The sequence below is a fragment of the Zalophus californianus genome, chromosome 11 (genome assembly GCF_009762305.2).
Source record: "Zalophus californianus isolate mZalCal1 chromosome 11, mZalCal1.pri.v2, whole genome shotgun sequence".
Taxonomy (NCBI): domain Eukaryota; kingdom Metazoa; phylum Chordata; class Mammalia; order Carnivora; family Otariidae; genus Zalophus; species Zalophus californianus.
The window spans coordinates 62,111,381-62,130,609 of record NC_045605.1 but is presented as its reverse complement, the minus strand read 5'-3'; the positions used below and the strand labels follow the sequence as shown (position 1 = coordinate 62,130,609).

At 43.6% G+C, this 19,229-nt stretch overlaps 1 protein-coding gene across 1 annotated transcript; it reads left to right on the top strand.

Moving 5' to 3' along the window:
* Positions 1-6,609: 6,609 nt before the first annotated feature.
* Positions 6,610-12,796, top strand: CAVIN3 (caveolae associated protein 3). The gene is made up of 2 exons (XM_027580022.2): positions 6,610-7,187; positions 7,709-12,796. The coding sequence occupies exons 1-2, from the start codon at positions 6,804-6,806 to the stop codon at positions 8,108-8,110; spliced, it is 786 nt and encodes a 261-aa protein (XP_027435823.1). The 5' UTR covers positions 6,610-6,803; the 3' UTR covers positions 8,111-12,796.
* Positions 12,797-19,229: the final 6,433 nt, after the last annotated feature.

Genomic DNA, 19,229 nt, shown 5'->3' with positions numbered 1-19,229 from the left:
CCTACAAGAGACTCATTTTGAACCTAAAAATACATCCAGACTGAAAGTGAAGGGATGGAGATCCATCTTCCATGCCAGCAGACCTCAAAAGAAAGATGGGGCAGCAATTCTTAGATCAGACAAATTAGATTTTAAACTAAAGTCTATAATTAGAGATACAGAAGGACACTGTTTCATTCCTAAAGGGTCTATCCAACAAGAAGATCTAACAATTGTAAATATCTATGCCTCCAACATGGGAGCAGCCATCTACATAAGCCAACTGTTAACCAAAATAAAGAGTCATATTGATAACAATACGTTAATTGTAGGAGACCTCAATACTCCACTCTCAGCAATGGACAGATCATCTAAGCAGAAAATCAACAAGGAAACAAGAGCTTTGAATGATACACTGGATCAGATGGACCTCATAGATACTTACAGAACATTCCACCCTAAAACAACAGAATACTCATTCTTCTCGAGTGCACATGGAACTTTCTCCAGAATCGACCACATACTGGGTCACAAATCAGGTCTCAACTGATACCAAAAGATGGAGATTATTCCCTGCATATTCTCAGACCACAATGCTTTAAAATGGAACTCAATCACAAGAAAAAATTTGGCATAAATTCAAACACTTGGAAGCTAAAGACCACTCTGCTCAAGAATGTTTGGGTCAACCAGGAAATCAAAGAAGAACTTAAACAATTCATGGAAATCAGTGAGAACGAAAACACATCGGTCCAAAACCTATGGGATGCTGCAAAGGCGGTCCTAAGGGGGAAATACATAGCCATCCAAGCCTCCCTCAAAAAAATAGAAAAATCCCGAATTCACCAACTAACTCTACACCTGAAAGAACTAGAGAAAAAGCAACAAACAATGCCTAAGCCACGCATTAGAAGAGAAATAATTAAAATTAGAGCAGAAATCAATGAGTTAGAAACCAGAAACACAGTAGATCAGATCAACGAAACTAGAAGTTGGTTCTTTGAAAGAATTAATAAGATCGATAAACCACTGGCCAGACTTATCCAAAAGAAAAGAGAAAGGACCCAAATTAATGAAATTATGAATGAAAGGGGAGAGATCACGACTAACACCAAGGAAATAGAAACAATTATTAGAAATTATTATCAACAACTATATGCCAATAAACTGAGCAATCTGGATGAAATGGAGGCCTTCCTGGAAACCTATAAGCTGCCCAGACTGAAGCAGGAAGAAATTGACAACCTGAATAGGCCAATAACCAGTAACGAGATTGAAGCAGTGATCAAAAACCTCCCAAAAAACAAGAGTCCAGGCCTGATGGATTCCTTGGGGAATTCTACCAAACATTCAAAGAAGAAATAATACCTATTCTCCTGAAGTTGTTTCAAAAAATAGAAACAGAAGGAAAACTTCCAAACTCATTCTATGAGGCCAGCATTACCTTAATCCCCAAACCAGGCAAAGACCCCATCAAAAAGGAGAATTTCAGACTGATATCCCTGATGAATATGGATTCCAAAATCCTCAACAAAATCCTAGCTAATAGGATCCAACAATACATTAAAAGGATCATCCACCACGACCAAGTGGGATTTATCCCTGGGACGCAAGGGTGGTTCAACTTTCGCAAATCAATCAATGTGATAGAACACATTCATAAGAGGAGGGAGAAGAACCATATGGTCCTCTCAATTGATGCAGAAAAAGCATTTGACAAAATACAACATCCTTTCCCGATTAAAACTCTTCAGAGTGTAGGGATAGAGGCAACATTGCTCAAGTTCATAAAATCCATCTATGAAAAACCCACAGCAAATATCATCCTCAATGGGGAAAAGCTGAGAGCCTTTCCCTTAAGATCAGGAGCATGTCAAGGGTGCCCACTCTCGCCACTATTGTTCAACATAGTACTAGAAGTCCTAGCAACAGTAATCAGACAACGAAAAGAAATAAAAGGTATTCAAATTGACAAAGAAGAAGTGAAACTCTCTTTTCGCAGACGACATGATCCTTTATGTGGAAAACCCAAAAGACTCCACCCCCAAATTACTAGAACTCATACAGCAATTCAGTAATGTGGCAGGATACAAAATCAATGCACAGAAATCAGTTGCTTTCTTATACACTGACAACACAACTGTAGAAAGAGAAATTAGAGAAGCGATTCCATTTACAATAGCACCAAAAACCATAAGATACCTCGGAATAAACCTAACCAAAGAGGTGAAGGATCTATACTCTAGGAACTACAAAACACTCATGAAAGAAATTGAAGGAGACACAAAAAGATGGAAAAATACTCCATGCTCATGGATTGGAAGAATAAACATTATTAAAATGTCTATGCTACCCAGAGCAATCTATACCTTCAATGCCATCCCGATCAAAATTCCAATGACATTTTTCAAAGTGCTGGAACAAACAATCCTAAAATTTGTATGGAATCAGAAAAGACCCCAAATCGCCAAGGAAATGTTGAAAAAGAAAAACAAAGCTGGGGGCATCACGTTGCCCGATTTCAAGCTATATTACAAAGCTGTGATCACCAAGACAGCATGGTACTGGCAGAAAAACAGACATATAGACCAGTGGAACAGAACAGAGAACCCAGATATGGACCCTCAACTCTATGGTCAAATAATCTTTGACAAAGCAGGGAAAAACATGCAATGGAAAAAAGACAGTCTCTTCAATAAATGGTGCTGGGAAAATTGGACAGCCACATGCAGAAGAATGAAACTCAACCATTCTCTAACACCATTCACAAAGATAAACTCAAAGTGGATGAAAGACCTCAATGTGAGACAGGAATCCATCAACATCCTAGAGGAGAACATAGGCAGTAACCTCTTTGACATCGGCCACAGCAACTTCTTTCAAGATACATCTCCAAGAGCTAGTGAAACAAAAGCAAAAATGAACTTTTGGGACTTCATCAAGATAAAAAGCTTCTGCACAGCAAAGGAAACAGTCAACAAAACAAAGAGGCAACCCACAGAATGGGAGAAGCTATTTGCAAATGACACTACAGATAAAGGGCTGGTATCCAAGATCTATAAAGAACTTCTCAAACTCAACACCCAAAAAACAAATAATCAAGTCAAAAAGTGGGCAAAAGATATGAAAAAACACTTCTCTGAAGAAGACATAGAAATGGCTAACAGACACATGAAAAAATGTTCATCATCATTAGCCATCAGGGAAATTCAAATCAAAACCACATTGAGATACCATCTTACACCAGTTAGAATGGCAAAAATGGACAGAGAAAGAAACAACAAATGTTGGAGAGGTTGTGGGGAAAGGGGAACCCTTTTACACTATTGGTGGGAATGCAAGTTGGTACAGCCACTTTGGAAAACAGTGTGCAGGTGCCTCAATAATTTAAAAATAGAGCTACCCTATGACCCAGCAATTGCACAACTGGGTATTTACCCCAAAGACACAGAGGTAGTGAAAAGAAGGGCCATATGCACCCCAGTGTTCACAGCAGCAATGTTTGCAATAGCCAAACTGTGGAAAGAGCCGAGATGCCCTTCCACAGATGAATGGATAAAGAAGATGTGGTCCATATATACAGTGGAATATTACTCAGCCATCAGAAAGGATGAATACCCAACTTTTACATCAACATGGATGGGACTGGAGGAGATTATGCTAAGTGAAATAAGTCAAGCAGAGAAAGTCAATTATCATATGGTTTCACTTATTTGTGGAACGTAAGGAATAGCATGGAGGACATTAGGAGAAGGAAGGGAAAAGTGGGGCGGGGGGAACTGGAGGGAGAGATGAACCATGAGAGACTATGGACTCTGAGAAACAAACAGGGTTTTAGAGGGAAGGGGGGATTGGTGACTAACATAATATAATAAAATTAAAAAACAACAACAACAACAGAAATGAATTCTCTATGGTGACTAACATAACATAATAAAATTAAAAAACAATAACAGAAATATATTCTCTCAGAGTTCCGGGGGGCTGGAAGTCTGAAATCAAGGTGTTGCTGGGCCATGCTCCCTCTAAAGCTTCTAGGGAAGAACTTTCCATGTCTCTTTCATCTTCTGGTCACTTCAGGCATTCCTTGGCTTCGGGTAGCATAACTCTAATCTCTGCCTCCATTAGTACATGGTATTCTCTCTGTGTGCTTCATGTCTTCTTCTTATAAGGACACCAGTCCTATTGGATTAAGGGCCCATGCTTCTCTAGTATGACCTCATCTTGATTACATCTGCAAAGACCCTGTTTCCAAATAAGAACATATTCATAGGCATCAAAGGTTAGGACTTGAACATACTTTTTTTGGGAAACACAATAAACCTATACCAATGGGTTTCCACTTTTCATGCCCACACCAAGGAGTTTGAGGGAGTGGGTTGCAGCCATACCGCAGAAATCTTTAAGATTGGGTTACACTGCCTTAGAGGGTTTCATTCTGCATCCTTGTTTTCTTTTTTCCTTATCCTAATTGGAAACTGCAATATGGTTTCTTCTCGGATACTCCGTGAACAAGGTTACACTACCGTAATTTCTGTCAGTCTGGGCTTTGTTGACTCAGGGCATTCTTCTGGGTCGCCCCAAGTTATTTTTATCTACCTTATGGGCTTCCCTTTTCCAACATCAGCCAGTTCCCATACTCTTATACCTAAGGTTTTAGAGAGACCCATAGCATCATCAATAGCTTTATTGCTAAGTTTTAAGCTCCTCCTTGCTCTACATATCCAGAGAGGGATTTAGCAGGTCTTTGAAAAATACCTACCCATGTAATCTTGCTTCCAAATTCATTGGACTCCCTTAGCATTATTCCTCGAGGCTGGTGATTCTATCATAGGCTTCTTCTAGAAAATATTTTGATTGACTAATCCTAGCGGTGCTGAGATATCCACTTTTCCTCCCATGCCATCCATGTTTCTAGGGAAGGTCAAGAAGTAGACCTAATTTGTAAATGTAATTTTCAGCTCTCTTGTCACTGATGGGTGAAGGAACCCAGGCTAAAGCTTACCAATGCAGGAAACTTTCCCAGCCATAGAATTTGGTTCTGGAATGGCCATGTAACCCCAGTGGAAGGCAAGTGGATTCTGGGAGGCTTCTGGGAAATAGATGTCCTAAATTTTAAGATGGTCTTTTCTTTTCTCTTTGACCTTGTGTGTTGATATGAGGCCTGAAACTGCTGTAGCCACCTTGTGCCTAGTTTGGGAATGAAGCTGACTCCTGGGAATGAAGCTGCACAGTTTAGAGTACTGTAAAGAACTAGATTTGAAGCTATGACTGACCCACAATTAATCATTACCCTACAGTGGTCTTTTCCAGTTATGTTCAGATTGGATTTCTTGTTTCTAAGACCTGAATTGGGCTTTCTATTCCCCTGGTTTGAAAGCATTTTATCTGGCACATCCGGATGGGTCTGTTTGAGCAAATGGAAGATCCAATGGAAGAGAGAGTGATTCCCATCAGTCTCCCAAGGGAGTCTTTCCTCAGTGTGAAGCACAGGGCTCAGGCTCCATAACCTCATATTTGTAGAAGTCAGTTATCAACTTAGCAGAAATCTGGCAATAGCTGCCATCCTCTGGGGTACTTATGCACATACCCTGTATGTGTCAGACTGTGGGTCCTTTCCATATAACTATGCCCAGTGATAGTTAGAGTTTCTTCCACATTTGTTATCAAATGGCCCTCACAGATTGGGTGAGAGGGATCAGGATCAATGGATTGCTTGGACTCCTGAGCCTACAACCAGTTTACCAAGTTCTGCTAAAGAGAGGACAGGGGATTTTCCAAACTGATGGCGTTACAAATTCATGATCCACAGTAACTGGACCCTCCAGACACAGTCTGTCCCCCTCTACAGCAGCAATTTCAAATCTTCACCCGCTACAGGTAGTCTCAGCTATTTCTAGAGAAAAAAAAAAAAAAAACCAAAAAAACCAAAAACAAAACAAAAAACCCAACAACCCAGAAACATCAGGCAGGAGCCACAGCCGACCTCCATGGAAACAAAGACATACCAGCACCTACAATAACCCTATTAAGGATTTCAAAGGAAGAGGTGTCTTGCCTGCCCTCCAGGTGTGGCTGGGGCTTTACCACTGAAGCACAAAGAAAGGGTGGTAAGAGAACTAGAAGAAAGAAAACAGGGCAATGCTACCCAACTGTAAGAACTAGAGAGGCAGTAAAGGAGGCCTGTGGCTAAACCCTGGCAATGACTATTAGGAAAATACCAGAGGCTGACCCGCCTGCCGCTGCGCATTGAGCTGCCTGTGTGGTCACGAAGCGAGGCCTCTGCCCTAAACAGTCTTGGGTCTGTAGCATAGCATCCCTCCCTGCCTACCGCGCCCAACCCAGGGCACAAATACAGTCCTCAGGGGCGTGGGAGGCCGAAGGCGGTGGCTGTGGGAGCCCCTCAGGTTATCCTTGTGCCTCATTTACATAGTTTCTCTACCCACTCGATGTGCACAACAAAATTTTCCATGGCTCACCCTCTGCGGTGGTGGGAGTACGTTCCAGAAAGAGGCACACCAGGGAACTGGGACAGGAAGAGGGGAATTCAAACTTACAGGGAGAGAGTTTGGGGAAGGCGGGGGCGGATACGAGGCTGACCAGCTTCCCCGCAGAGGCCCCCGGGGCGGAGCAGCAGAAGGGGGAGCGCTTCCGAAGGACCCCGCCGCCGCCATCCCGCCCCCTCCTCCCCTTCCCGCCTCCCGGGAGGGCCCGCTCCGCCTGCCTGAGTCACGGCTGGAGCCGGGGAGGAGCCGGGGAAAGGAGGCCCCAGCCCAGAGTGCAGCCAGCGGCCGCAGGGAGAGCAGGCAGCGCGGTCGGGGATCATGGGGGAGAGCGCGCTGGAGCCGGGGCCTGTGTCCGCAGCGCGGGCTGGGGGCCCGGTGCACGCCGTGACGGTGGTGACGCTGCTGGAGAAGCTGGCCACCATGCTGGAGGCGCTGCGGGAGCGGCAGGGGGGCCTGGCTCAGAGGCAGGGCGGTCTAGCGGGCTCGGTGCGCCGCATCCAGAGCGGCCTGGGCGCGCTGAGCCGCAGCCACGACACGACGAGCAACACGCTGGCGCAGCTGCTAGCCAAGGCGGAGCGCGTGGGCTCGCACGCGGATGCTGCGCAGGAGCGCGCCGTGTGCCGCGCAGCCCAGGTGCAGCGGCTGGAGGCCAACCACGGGCTGCTGGTGGCGCGCGGGAAGCTCCACGTCCTGCTCTTTAAGGTCGGTGACCTCAGGCGTCCCCCCCCTGGGGCCTCCTCCCCCCTCCTCCCGCGCGGCTACCACACCCGCATTCCTGACCCCACCCCGTGGCACGGACTTCTAGAGCCGCACCCACTTCCCACCACGCTGTCCCATCCCTCAGCTCCTGAACCCAGCCTAGCCAACCAGAGCCCAGCTTGCGCTCAGGCCACGTCCACCGAATTTGCTCCAAGTCCCAGCCCATCCCCGAACGGTGGTGGGAGTGCATCCCGCGACAGTTCGCTGCCTCTGAATCTTGGCCCTGGGACCACCATCCTGCGTAAGCAGGTCCTACCTACTTTCCAGACTTTTGCAGTTCGCCCAGTAGCTCTTCCGCCCTCTCCACCCCTGCTCCCTACTTTCCCACGTCTCCTTTTTCTTTGCCCCTCGGGTTGCGGAGGCCAAGGGCGGGGCGGGTTCCCCGGTGTAATTAAGGAGTGAGAGGCTCAGGCTGCTGCGGGGTGGGGGACTGCCACGGTCAGAGCTGTGTTCATCACATGCAGGAGGAGGCTGAAATCCCAGCCAGCGCCTTCCAGAAGGCGCCTGAGCCCCTAGGCCCGGCGGACCAGTCCGAGCTCGGCCCAGAGCAGCCCGAGGCCGAAGTTGAGGAGAGCTCGGACGAGGAGCCGGTGGAGTCCAGGGCCCGGCGGCTGCGGCGCACCGGGTTGCAGAAGGTACAGAGCCTGCGGAGGGCCCTATCTGGCCGGAAAGGCCCTGCAGCACCAACGCCCACGCCGGTCAAGCCACCGCGCCTCGGGCCTGGCCGGAGCAGTGATGGCCAGCCGGAAGCCCGGCCTGCGCTGGAGCCCAAGCCGGAATCAGAACCTCCACAGGACCCCGAGGAAGACCCTGGGAGGCCTGCGGCTGCCGAAGCCGCGGTGCTGCAAATAGAGAGTGCGGCCTAGCGGCTGGTGCTGCCTGCGTTTCCTGTGCCTGGTCCCAAAATAAATCTCCCTCTCAGAATGCAGCCTTCACGCCCAAATAAGGAGTGAATCCTGCACCCACAGCCCAGCTCTGGCCTTTCCCAGCTCCTTCAGGCTAGCCTGTGTCCCCTGAAAGGAGCAGCCTCTTGCACCTGCTTGCACTCACCGTCAATAAAAGTCATGCCAGCTAATCCGGACTCTATGTGAAGGGGTGGGAGGAAAAGGCTTGCAAGCCCTAAGACAGATGTTAGAACCTGGAATGTGGCTTCAGTTTCAAAAAGAACAGTGTGTCATTTCTCAGGTTCCCAGTGAATCTTGGGCTCTGGTGGCACATAGAAATACCCTGTTGGCCACTTGTGTCTGGAGCACTTTACTCACAGAGAAGCATCCAGTGTAGTCTCTTGCTGTCCGTGCTCAGTAAATGTCAACAGGTGGTTTTCCTCTTAGTTTCTTCTTCCTCTTCCACCTCTTAATGGGTTTTCCTCTGTTCTCAGCCCTCTTCTCATTCTGGGTACTCCTCTGTGAACATTTACTCTCCGGCCTTTCCCAATAGCCACACACACTGTCCTGAGCTGCAGTTGAAATATACCTCAACTCAGTCTGTCCAAAGCAAGCAATCTACCTTTTAAGTCCAATTTCAATTTTATAGATATTTATTGAGCACTTACTATGTATCATTTGAAATTGCTCCTCTTGTGTTTTCTTTACCAAGGAATGGCACCATTGTCCACACAGAAACCTGGGAGTCCTCCCTGGCTCCTCCATCTCTCACTCCCCTCCCTCTCGGAAACAGTTATCCTATTGCTTTGACCTCTGCAGTCTGACCACTTTTTAAAGACCCATCGCCTTATCTTATTTGAACTGCCAATCTGATCCCATCATCTTCCTGATTCAGACCCTTCAGTGGCTTCCCATCACCTTCAGAATAAAGTGAGCTCTTGAATATTCCTGCAACATCTTTAACGATTTGGCTTCTGCCCATTTTTGTAGCCTCACCGCTTGCCACTTCCCCTCATTCTACTATTGAATTACACTGAGCTGCGTGCTGTCATTCTCATCTCTACTCTCCTGCAAAATCCAGCAAGGGAACCCTGTTCCAGGCCCAGGTGCTTCTCTTCCTTGCCCCCAAAGCACCACCTGTACACCGCAGTACTAACCGCTGACTGTGACTGTTTGCAGTTACTCTCCCCACCCCATTCCGCTAGACTGCAGCTCCTCTGCTGTTTTGTTAATGTATTAATTTCTGTATTTCCCACACCACATACCATGCCTGGCCCACAGTAGGTCCTCGTGAAGCAAGAGCATCACAGAAGAAGTGAGAAGTGTGAGGGCATTAGCTAGGGATGGGAGCCTGGTCATCAGCCCATTCATTCAGTTACTGTCATATGAAAACACTTTGAGGGCCTAATGTATTCCAGGCCCTCTCCTAGGCCTTGTGAACACCAAGATGACAATGCTGAGGCCTTCCAAGGACTTCAGAGTTTGGGGAGATACAAACATGAATGATGTAAATATGGTGATTGTTTTACATAAGTTATTTTGAGAGGAAAGACAGAAGGGACACAACCTAACCTGAAGGAGGAGAAGTGGGGGGATGTTTAAGGCAGTGTTCTTGGAAAAGGTAAATGGTGGGAGGGAAAACAGAAATGGTGAGTGGCAGGAGAGCTCAGTGGTTATAGTTTGGCTTCTCAGTTCCTTCATCTATTAAATGGGATGATGAGAGCCCCTATTGGGCTGCTGTGAGGGTTAAGTTACATAAGTGTCTAGCACAGTGCCTGGACCAGAGCTTGTTTCATTCATCCAGTTACTCAACAAATATTTGCTGAGCTTGGAGTTTCTGCCAGGCAGTTTTAAGAACTGGGGGTACAGTGGCACATAAGAAAGACAAGATCCCTGCCTTTGTGGATTATGTAGGGGGAGACCAGCCATAAACAAGTATACTTATGAGACAGATAAAAACATGCAAACATATGAACTAGAAGGGCTTTCTGGTTATGGGCTCTGAAGGAAAAAAAGGAGTAAGGGTACAGATGATGACGGGGCAGGGGAATACTTTAGATGAGGAAGTTGGGGATTTAAAATGGGAGCAGACGCGTCATGATCTTGGGGTCCTGGGAGTGGCTCAGGGTAGGTCTCCACACTCAGTGGGGAGTCTGCTTCTCCCACCCTTCCCCTCCCCACCTTGTGCGCACGCTCTTTCTCTCAAATAAATGAATAAAAATGTTTAAAAAAGAAAATAAAATGGGAGCAGAATTGAATAGTGACTTAAAATTTTTTTTTCATGTGGATCCAGTTAGAAGAGTCTAAGCCCCCACTGGCCACGATTGGCGGAAATTCTATTACCAATCACTTTAGGGCTCCTCTCCTTCCTTAGATTGTACAGGTATACCAGGAGGTTCACACCATCTCCTTGTTCTCTCAGACCATGGATGTCTCTGCTGCTATTGCTTCTTATGACCACAGGATGCCACTGTTGGGGTATCAGTGTCCTGGTGGATGTCTCAACAACCCAGAGGTCTGCTTGTCCAGCTGTGTGCCCCTAAATCAGGGGTCCTTCCATGAAGGCTGGCTCTGTCATAGCTCCATTTCCTCTGGAGAAATTCAGGGCTCATCCCTGCAGGCTTTGTAGACTGTATCAGCTACCTGGCAGCCACTCCTTTCAAGGTTATGCCATCACAGAGGGGCTGGTCTGAGGAGGCTCAGTTCTCTATCCCCAGGGAAAAACAAATTCTTGTTCTTTTTCCAAATCCTTGGAAATATACACAATTCCAATTTCCTCCTTTCAACTCATAGATAAAATTAAGAGCCCAACTGCACATTTCTTACATAAGATGTCTTGATAGCTCATTGGGAAGCACATGAAGGCTCAGAGCCTGGACTCTGACCTCTAGGAACCTAAAATCTTGGCTCACGTGGGGGCGGGTGTTATTTTTTATTCCTTCTTGATGCTTCTATAGGAGAAATAATAAAAGTTAAAACAAAGCTAGCTTAATTTCTTAATAGTTCTCTTTGTTTCATTACGTGTTCTGTCATTACCTCTATTGCTATGATTATTAATATTAGAAACTAAAGGGAGTGCAGACTGACCCAGAGTACCCACCTGTCTTCCAGCATATGTGGCCCTTAGGTGGCTGCTTTAAGCAGGGGGGAGGCACACTGGTGGATTACCAAAATTCAGAGTTTTGTTCTCAGTTCTTCAGACCAGAAGCACAAATTTATTAGGCGTTCCAACGTGATTAGGCTGAGAGAGAGTGATTGCAATAACTGACCTCAGAAGTGCTGGAGAAATCCTGAAGAAATCCAAATGCTAAGTGAACTAGCATAAGCTAGCTGGCTATTCAGAACATTTTCCATTCTGCAGCATGGGAAGCCAAAGTACGATCTTAAAGTGTAAGAAAACAGAATGATGGAAATGGGATGGAGATAATCAACAGGATTACCCAACCTGGTATGACCATTTTCTGCTGTGGTACTCCTCCTACATGGGTAAAAATATATACATTCCTGGTAGGAAATTTCTTCTCTTGTTGAGTACTGGAGATCTTTTTGTCTGTCCTTTATTGAGAATTGAATCACATAACCGCAGCTTTGAAGGGAACCCAAAAGCCATCCAATCCACCTGCATTTCCAAAACAACATCCACTGCCATCTTGCTGCCTATCCTTAGTTGGCCTGTGCTTGAAAAAGCCAGGTGACAAGGAACTCACTACCTCTCCGGCAACTCTATTTTGGGGCAACTTTGACTGATAGGAAACTTATACTGAGATCAAAATCTGTCTTTATGGTTTTTCCTATGTGGTGGTTGGCTTCCCTTCAGCAACATCTGTAAAACAAAATTTCTTTATTTCTATGATGTGTATGTCCTTGGAGTCCAACTCCAGCAGGCCACACAAGACTGACTCGTCTAAAACGTCTTCCACACTATCTTCCTCAGGCCAAACATTGCCGGCTTATTCAGCCATTCCTCGTGATCTGTTATCAAATCCTGGCCATTCTTTTGTGGATTGTTTTAGTTTGCTCATATGCATTTTGAATAGGGATGTGTCAAGGTACATGGAAAGAGGCATGGCTTTCATAGTCAAAAACATCTGAGCTTCATTGCTGGCGAATGATAATTTCCTCTTCCCAGCTCTCTTAGAAGGATTAAATAAGATTTTTTTGTTTACTCATTCATTTATTTTAACTTTGTTGTACTATGTGATGGAGATGGATGATATATTACATGGATAGGGATGTGATAGAACTGTAATAGAACCTTCATAGAACTTATATTAAACTGGCAGTTGTAATAAAGTTTTAAATAAATGCTATGATGAGAAAAATATAAGGTGCTATGGAAGCATACAAATGGGGCTTCTAACCCAGCAGGGGTGGTGGTAATTACAGAGGAGGTCTCCTGAGGAGAAATGATCTTCCCTCCGGCCTGATTTCTATTTATTTTTTAAAATTTATTTATCTGAGGGAGGGAAGGGGCGGTGGGGGGGAGAGGGTAGAGAGAGAATATCAAACAGACTCCCAGCTGAGCATGGAGCCCAACGTGGGGCTCAGTCTCACAAACCCATGATCGTGACCTGAGCTGAAACCGAGTCAGACACTTAACGGACTGGGCCACTCAAGAGCCCCGTATTATTTCTTCTTAGGTAAGTTTCTCAAGCGACTTTTTAGAAGGACCTGAGATATAGTAAAAAAAAAAAAAAAGTACGCTTATCTGAGTATCTCATCAAAATACTAAATCCAACATATACCAAACTGTGTGCATCTTTTCTCAAAAGTCAAGATTCTCTTCTGTATTTACCTTAGAAAGTGTTACAACCAAAGACCCGACCCTTATCCCCCCCACCCCACCCCAATTCCTACATCCAATGAGTTACCAAATTCTGTAGATTCTTTATTAAGAATTCTTGTGAATTTTTCTCTCATAAATAACTAATAAATTTGGGCCACCGTGAAGACTTGAGAAGAAACACTGTCCACTGGAAGGCAGAGCTGAGAAATGGAGAGACATTGAGTATCACACTTTGCTTGTGGACAAAATGGAGTTAATGACACTATCTACTTTGTTATGGGATCAAGGAACCCACTTTACAGCAAAAGAGGTGCTTGCATGGGTACATGAACACAGGATCCACTGGTCCTATCACTCATCTCACCATCCTGAAGCCTGACAGAGTGTTGGAATGACGTTTTTCTTTCTTAATAACAGCTTTATTGAGATATAATGCATGTACCATAAAATTCACCTTTTTCAAGTATACAATTCAATGATTTTTGTGTATTCACGAAATTGTGCAAGCATCAACACTCTTGATTTTAGAACATTTTCATCACTTCCAGAAGAAACCCATACCCCATTCCTGCCTCCCTCAATTCTCTGACAATCACTAATCTACTTTGTGTTTCTACAGATTTGTCTATTCTGGACATTTCATATAAAGTGAATGATACAATATGCGCCCTTTTGTGATGCGCGTCTTTTACTTAGCACACTGTTCTCAAGGTTCATCCACATTGTAGAGTGTATCAGAACTTCATTCCTTTTTTACTGCTGAATGATATTCCATTACGCAGCTATATACCAAACCAAACCAAACCAAACAAACCAAACCAAACAAAACAGAACACAAATCCCCACTACCTACTTTGTAGGTTTGTTGTGAGTTAAATGAGTGGATATGTGTAAAATGCTCAGGATGGTGACAGCTTAATGTTCGTGGTTATTGTTTTTTTTATTTTTTAAAAAGATTTTATTTATTTATTTGACAGAGAGAGAGCGAGCTGGAGAGCAAGCAGGGGGAATGGCAGAGGGAGCGGGAGAAGCAGGCTCCCCGCTGAGCAAGGAGCCTGATGTGGGGCTTAATCCCAGGACCCTGGGATCATGACCTGAGCTGAAGGCTGACGCTTAACCAACTGAGCCACTCAGGCGCCCTGTTCACGGTTGTTTTGTTATGATCACTTGATCCCTAAATTCAGTCAGGCAGGAACCCAACACTTGCCACAGACATTTTCGTTTATGTGAGCTAATAAACATACTTTTTGTTTAACCTTGGTTTTAGCTTTTTTAGTGTATTTGGTCTTCCCCTGCAAGTGAAAGATTCCTAATAGATACAGCCCCATGGACGCTGGAACCAACGCAGAAGGCAAGGGAAACATCTTACTTCTCTTTGGGTCCCCAGCATCTAGCACAGCACCTGGTGCAGAGGAGGCATTTACTGGATATTTGGAGAATATGCAAATTTATTCCAGTGAGGTGCTGCGAACACAAGGATAAACAAGAACCTGCCTGAAGGAGTTGGCTCTTGGATGAGCCCTGTTTATTGTTCTTTGGAGCTCTGTCGTTTCCTCTCAGGGTCAATTAAGGCATAGTAGAGACACTGGCCGGGGCCCACAATCCTTTCTGGGCTATAAGAGTGTTTTACTTTTTTTAATCAAAAGAAAAAATGAACTTTTAGGTAAAAAAATGTTCTAATATTACATTGGCCTTTATACAAACACGGTTGTAAAATACCATTTTTTTTACCATTTTTTTTAATGGATAAAGGAGTCCATGAGGGCAAAAGTACCTAGAGCCCCTAGAAGCCACAATACAGTCTTGCTTCCTTTGTCTGTCCTTTTGTCTTCTTTTTCCTTGGAGTTTTCATGATTTTTTTTTTTTTTAACCTCTCACACTCATTCTCACATATTCGGTCCCTTAGTTTGATTCTAATTTTCTCTTTGATCTGACACATTATTTCTATGTTCTTTGGCTATTGTTTAGAATTAATCTCAAATATTTTTTATTAAAAATATTCTGGGCCCACTTTATGTCCTTATTTATTTATTTACTTTTAAGACATTTTATTGTTTTTTAAAAGATTATTTATGAGAGAGAGAGAGCATAAGAGTGGGGGGCAGGTGGGGTTGCTGAGGGAGAGGGAGAAAATCCCAAGCAGATTCCATGCTGAGCATGGAGGCTGACTTGGGGCTCAATCTCTTGACCCTGAGATCACTACTTGAGCCAAAACCAAGAATTGGAGGCTTAATTGAATGAGCCACCCAGGTGCCCCTATTATTTATTTTTTTTAATTTTTATTTAAATTCTAGTTAGTTAACATACAGTGCAGTATTGGTTTCAGGAGTAGAATACAGTGATTCATCACTTACACATAACACCCAGTGCCCGTCACAGTGCCCTCCTTAATACTCATCACCCTTCTAGCCCATCCCCCACCCACCTCCCTCCATCAACCCTCATTTTGTTCTCTATTATTAGGAGTCTCTTATCATTTGTTTTCCTCTCCCTAAAAGATTTTATTTTTAAGTGTTCTCTACACCAATGTGGGGCTCAAAATCAGAATCCCAAGATCAAGAGGTGCATGCTCTATTGACTGAGCCAGCCAGGCACCCTATTTCCTTTTTTTTTTTTTTAAAGGGAGAGGGGTGCCTGGGTGGCTCAGATGGTTAAGCATCTGCCTTCAGCTCAGGTCATGATCCTGGGGTCCTGGAATCAAGCCCCACATCAGGCTCCCTGATCCGCGAGGAGTCTGCTTCTCTCTCTCTCTGTATCTCTGTGTCTTGAATGAATAAATTAAAAAAAAAAATCTTTTAAAAGGGAGAGATTGATTGATCAATCTATTAAATTTTGATTCCAGTATAATTAACGTAGTGTTATATTAGTTGCAGGTGTATGATATAGTGATTCAACAATTCTATACATTACTCAGTGCTCATTATAATAAGTATACTCTTAATCCCCTTCACCTGTTTCACCCATCCCCCCCACCCACTCCCCCTCTGGTAACCATCAGTTCGTTCCCTATACTTAAGAGTTTGCTTTTTGGGGGCGCCTGGGTGGCTCAGTTGTTAAGTGTCTGCCTTTGGCTCAGATCATGATCCCAGGACCCGGGGATCAAGCCCAGCATCAGGCTCCTGCTCAACGGGAAGCCTGCTTCTCCCTCTCCCACTCTCCCTGCTTGTGTTCCCTCTCTCACTGTCTCTCTCTCTCTGTCAAATAAATAAATAAAATCTTTTAAAAAAAGTTTGTTTTTTGATTTGTCTCTTATTTTCCTTTGTTTCTTAAATTCCAGATGAGTAAATCATGTAATATTTGTCTTTCTCTGACTTATTTCACTTAGCATTATATTCTCTAGTTCTCTCCATGTCATTGCAAATGGCAAGATTTCATTCTTTTTTATTGGCTGATTAATATTCCATTGTATGTATATATATCTTCTCTATCCATCCATCCATTGATGGACACTTGGACCGTTTCCATAATTTGGCTATTGTAAATAATGTCGCTATAAATTTAGGGGTTCATGTATCCCTTTGAATTAGTGTTTTTGTGTTTTGGGGGTAAATATCAAGTAGTGTGATTACTAGATCATGGGGTAGTTCTGTTTTTAACTTTTTGAGGAACTTCCATGCTGGTTTCCACAGTGGCTGCACCAGTTTGCATTCCCACCAAGAGTGCACTAGGGTTCCTTTTTCTCCACATCCTGGCCAATACTTGTTGTTTCCTTTATGTCCTTTCTTGATCTGTGTAGCCATATCGATGCTGCCCTCAGGCCCTCAGCCACTAGCCCTGCTTCCTGGATCAAGATGCAAGCCCTGATAGTTACCACATTTGTCTCATCTCCTAAGACTAACTGTTGTCCTGGCTATCTGGGGGCAAGGGCCAGGCTTTGGCTTGAGCTCCTTTGCACCAGGCACTAAAGGAGCAACCTGCAGCACCTCTGGCACTCAGGTCCAACCAAGCAGCTGCCCAAAGGGACCATTCCCAGGTTGAAGTGGTTCCATATGGCCCATCAATCAACATTTTTTGAGAGGCTATAGCCAGTTCACCTGTTGTACCATCTTGTATTTGTTTTCCATCCTTCTTTGCCTCACTTCCTTTTTTGGGGGCGGGGTCTCAATTCTTCCTTTACCCTCACTCTTGCTTTCCTGAGATTGCACTTCCCAAGAATTGGTCACAAGTAGGTTACATTTATTAAGACCTTCTCCCAAGCTCTGCATTGGATTCTCATGTCAGCCCTATAAAGTAGGGATCATTATCATGTCACTTTTACAAATAAAGAGAATCAGGCCTAATGTCACAAAATTATGTATTGCATTTGATTGTTTAGATAATTCCCAATTCAAGAACCTCTCGATCTTTAAATGTTTTAATTGATAGCCTATAAACTAATGGAGGACCCGATATACAGCACATTGGCCCGCCCATGTTTTGCATCTCTATGTAGTTTGAACTGCCAAGTCTTTAACATTCATGAAGAAATATTAGAGCACAATTTTAATCCTCTCTATAGCAGCATTTAAAAAATATTTTTCATCTGCCATTTATTTTGCTAGTTCCTTTCCTCCCTCCCCCCCCCCAGAGTAACTTTATTTAAGTTTTGTACAATTTTTAAACTACTGCTTATCATTGAAGGAGGTGATTTCTTGTGGACTATATTTAGAGGATGTTCACTATATGGTGAATGAGCCAGGGCAATTGTCCAGGCTAGCAGGAATTCTTATGACACAGAGTTGGTAGTGTGAGTTTTTCCTTTTCTCTAGCAATTAATGCAAAATTTCCCTTCTGATTCCTGAAATTACTTGCTGTTAAATGATTGTCTGTCAGATTCCATGTTCGGCTCTGCAACCTCTACTCTTATAAGAAGGAAACTACTAGTTTTAAGGAAACTCCTCGGGCCATCAGCCTACAGACTTTATTCTCATTGCTACATACAAAATTTTATGTCTTCTGCACAAGGATGTGCCCATTCACCTTGGAAAAGTACGTTCTGCCAGCTCTGTACATGTGCATCTTCTGTGATTTGCAGTTGGGATCATCCTTGCTTTGATCTTCACTGCCTTTGACAGCACTTCTTATTTGTGGTTTGGGCTGTCTCATGTTTCCTAGTTTTATCAAAGATGGACAGAGTTTGCATTTATGTTCCTCTTTCCTACTTTAAGATTTTTTGCAAGATGATAAGATGATGAGAAAAATATACAGGTAGAACAGATATGGGGCATGGTGTAATAAGTATGTTCCATTTCCTTCCTCCTGACAGTTTAAGAAACTTAAGATTGATTTTATAGAAAGAAGTCCAAAGAGGGTGTTAGAATCATTTGAACATAACACAAATATTTCTGAAAATTAAAGGAAACTATAACCTTGTCCAAGGGAACACTGGGGAACACGAAGCCAGAGTTACTAATTACTCCAGAAACCAGAGTACTTAGTTTCTCATACAGCATTCCCATGCAATTAATAGAGACTGGGAATTAATAGATAATACATACAAACACTTGTTGATGGAGTTTTAGCTAAAATTTTCTAGTCCTTACAATTTGGGGGGATTAAATTATAGACTTAATTTTTCCTTAGTGTCATAACTTAAACCTGCTTACTTTTTCATACACATATACGGCACACCTGCATAGAGACTTTAAAACATTTCAATGTTTACCTTAGTTGAATTCAATTTCTTGGAAGACCTTTGGAAACCCATCTATATACCCATGTACATATATACCCACATATGTATGTATGAATACACTCACACATATATGTAAGTGTATGTGTGTATATATACATATACGCACATACAAACATGCATATATTTTCTACCTCAGGAAATATTTCATAAATATTTCTTTAATTTCATTATATTTCAGAAATTTCCCAAACCAGTTAAGAATGGCAAGTTACAACTAAATTAATATAACATTAAAATGAAACCAAATCAATACTGAAAATTAATAGAGAAATAAAATTACATTCCTGAAAACTTAAATAAACAAGTTTGTGTAGAACAGTGTAACTAAGTCGTGAAGGTGGAGTAGGTTGCATAGGAGTGGTGGTGTTAAGAGCTAAATCCTCATTTCCACAGTGGAAAAGTAAAATAAAGTCAAAACCAAGAAATAGCAATATGAGTGGTTTACATGGAGGGAAATAAAAGAAACCAATAAATGGGCTGAGAGTGGCTCTTTGAGGGAGGGCAGAGGACAGCCGTTCATTATTGTAGGACTCAGTGCCGCTGACTTATTGGTTTATGGACACATAGGACATTGACAGAAATAAAAACAAATGCCCATCAAACAGATGGGTGGATAAACAAATTGTGGTCCACCCACATAA

Excerpts from the sequence above, each read along its gene's own strand:
- CAVIN3 (XM_027580022.2), top strand. The coding sequence starts at position 6,804 with ATGGGGGAGAGCGCGCTGGAGCCGGGGCCTGTGTCCGCAGCGCGGGCT. Across the intron at positions 7,188-7,708 it reads TCCACGTCCTGCTCTTTAAG|GAGGAGGCTGAAATCCCAGC; the intron begins GTCGGTGACCTC and ends CATCACATGCAG.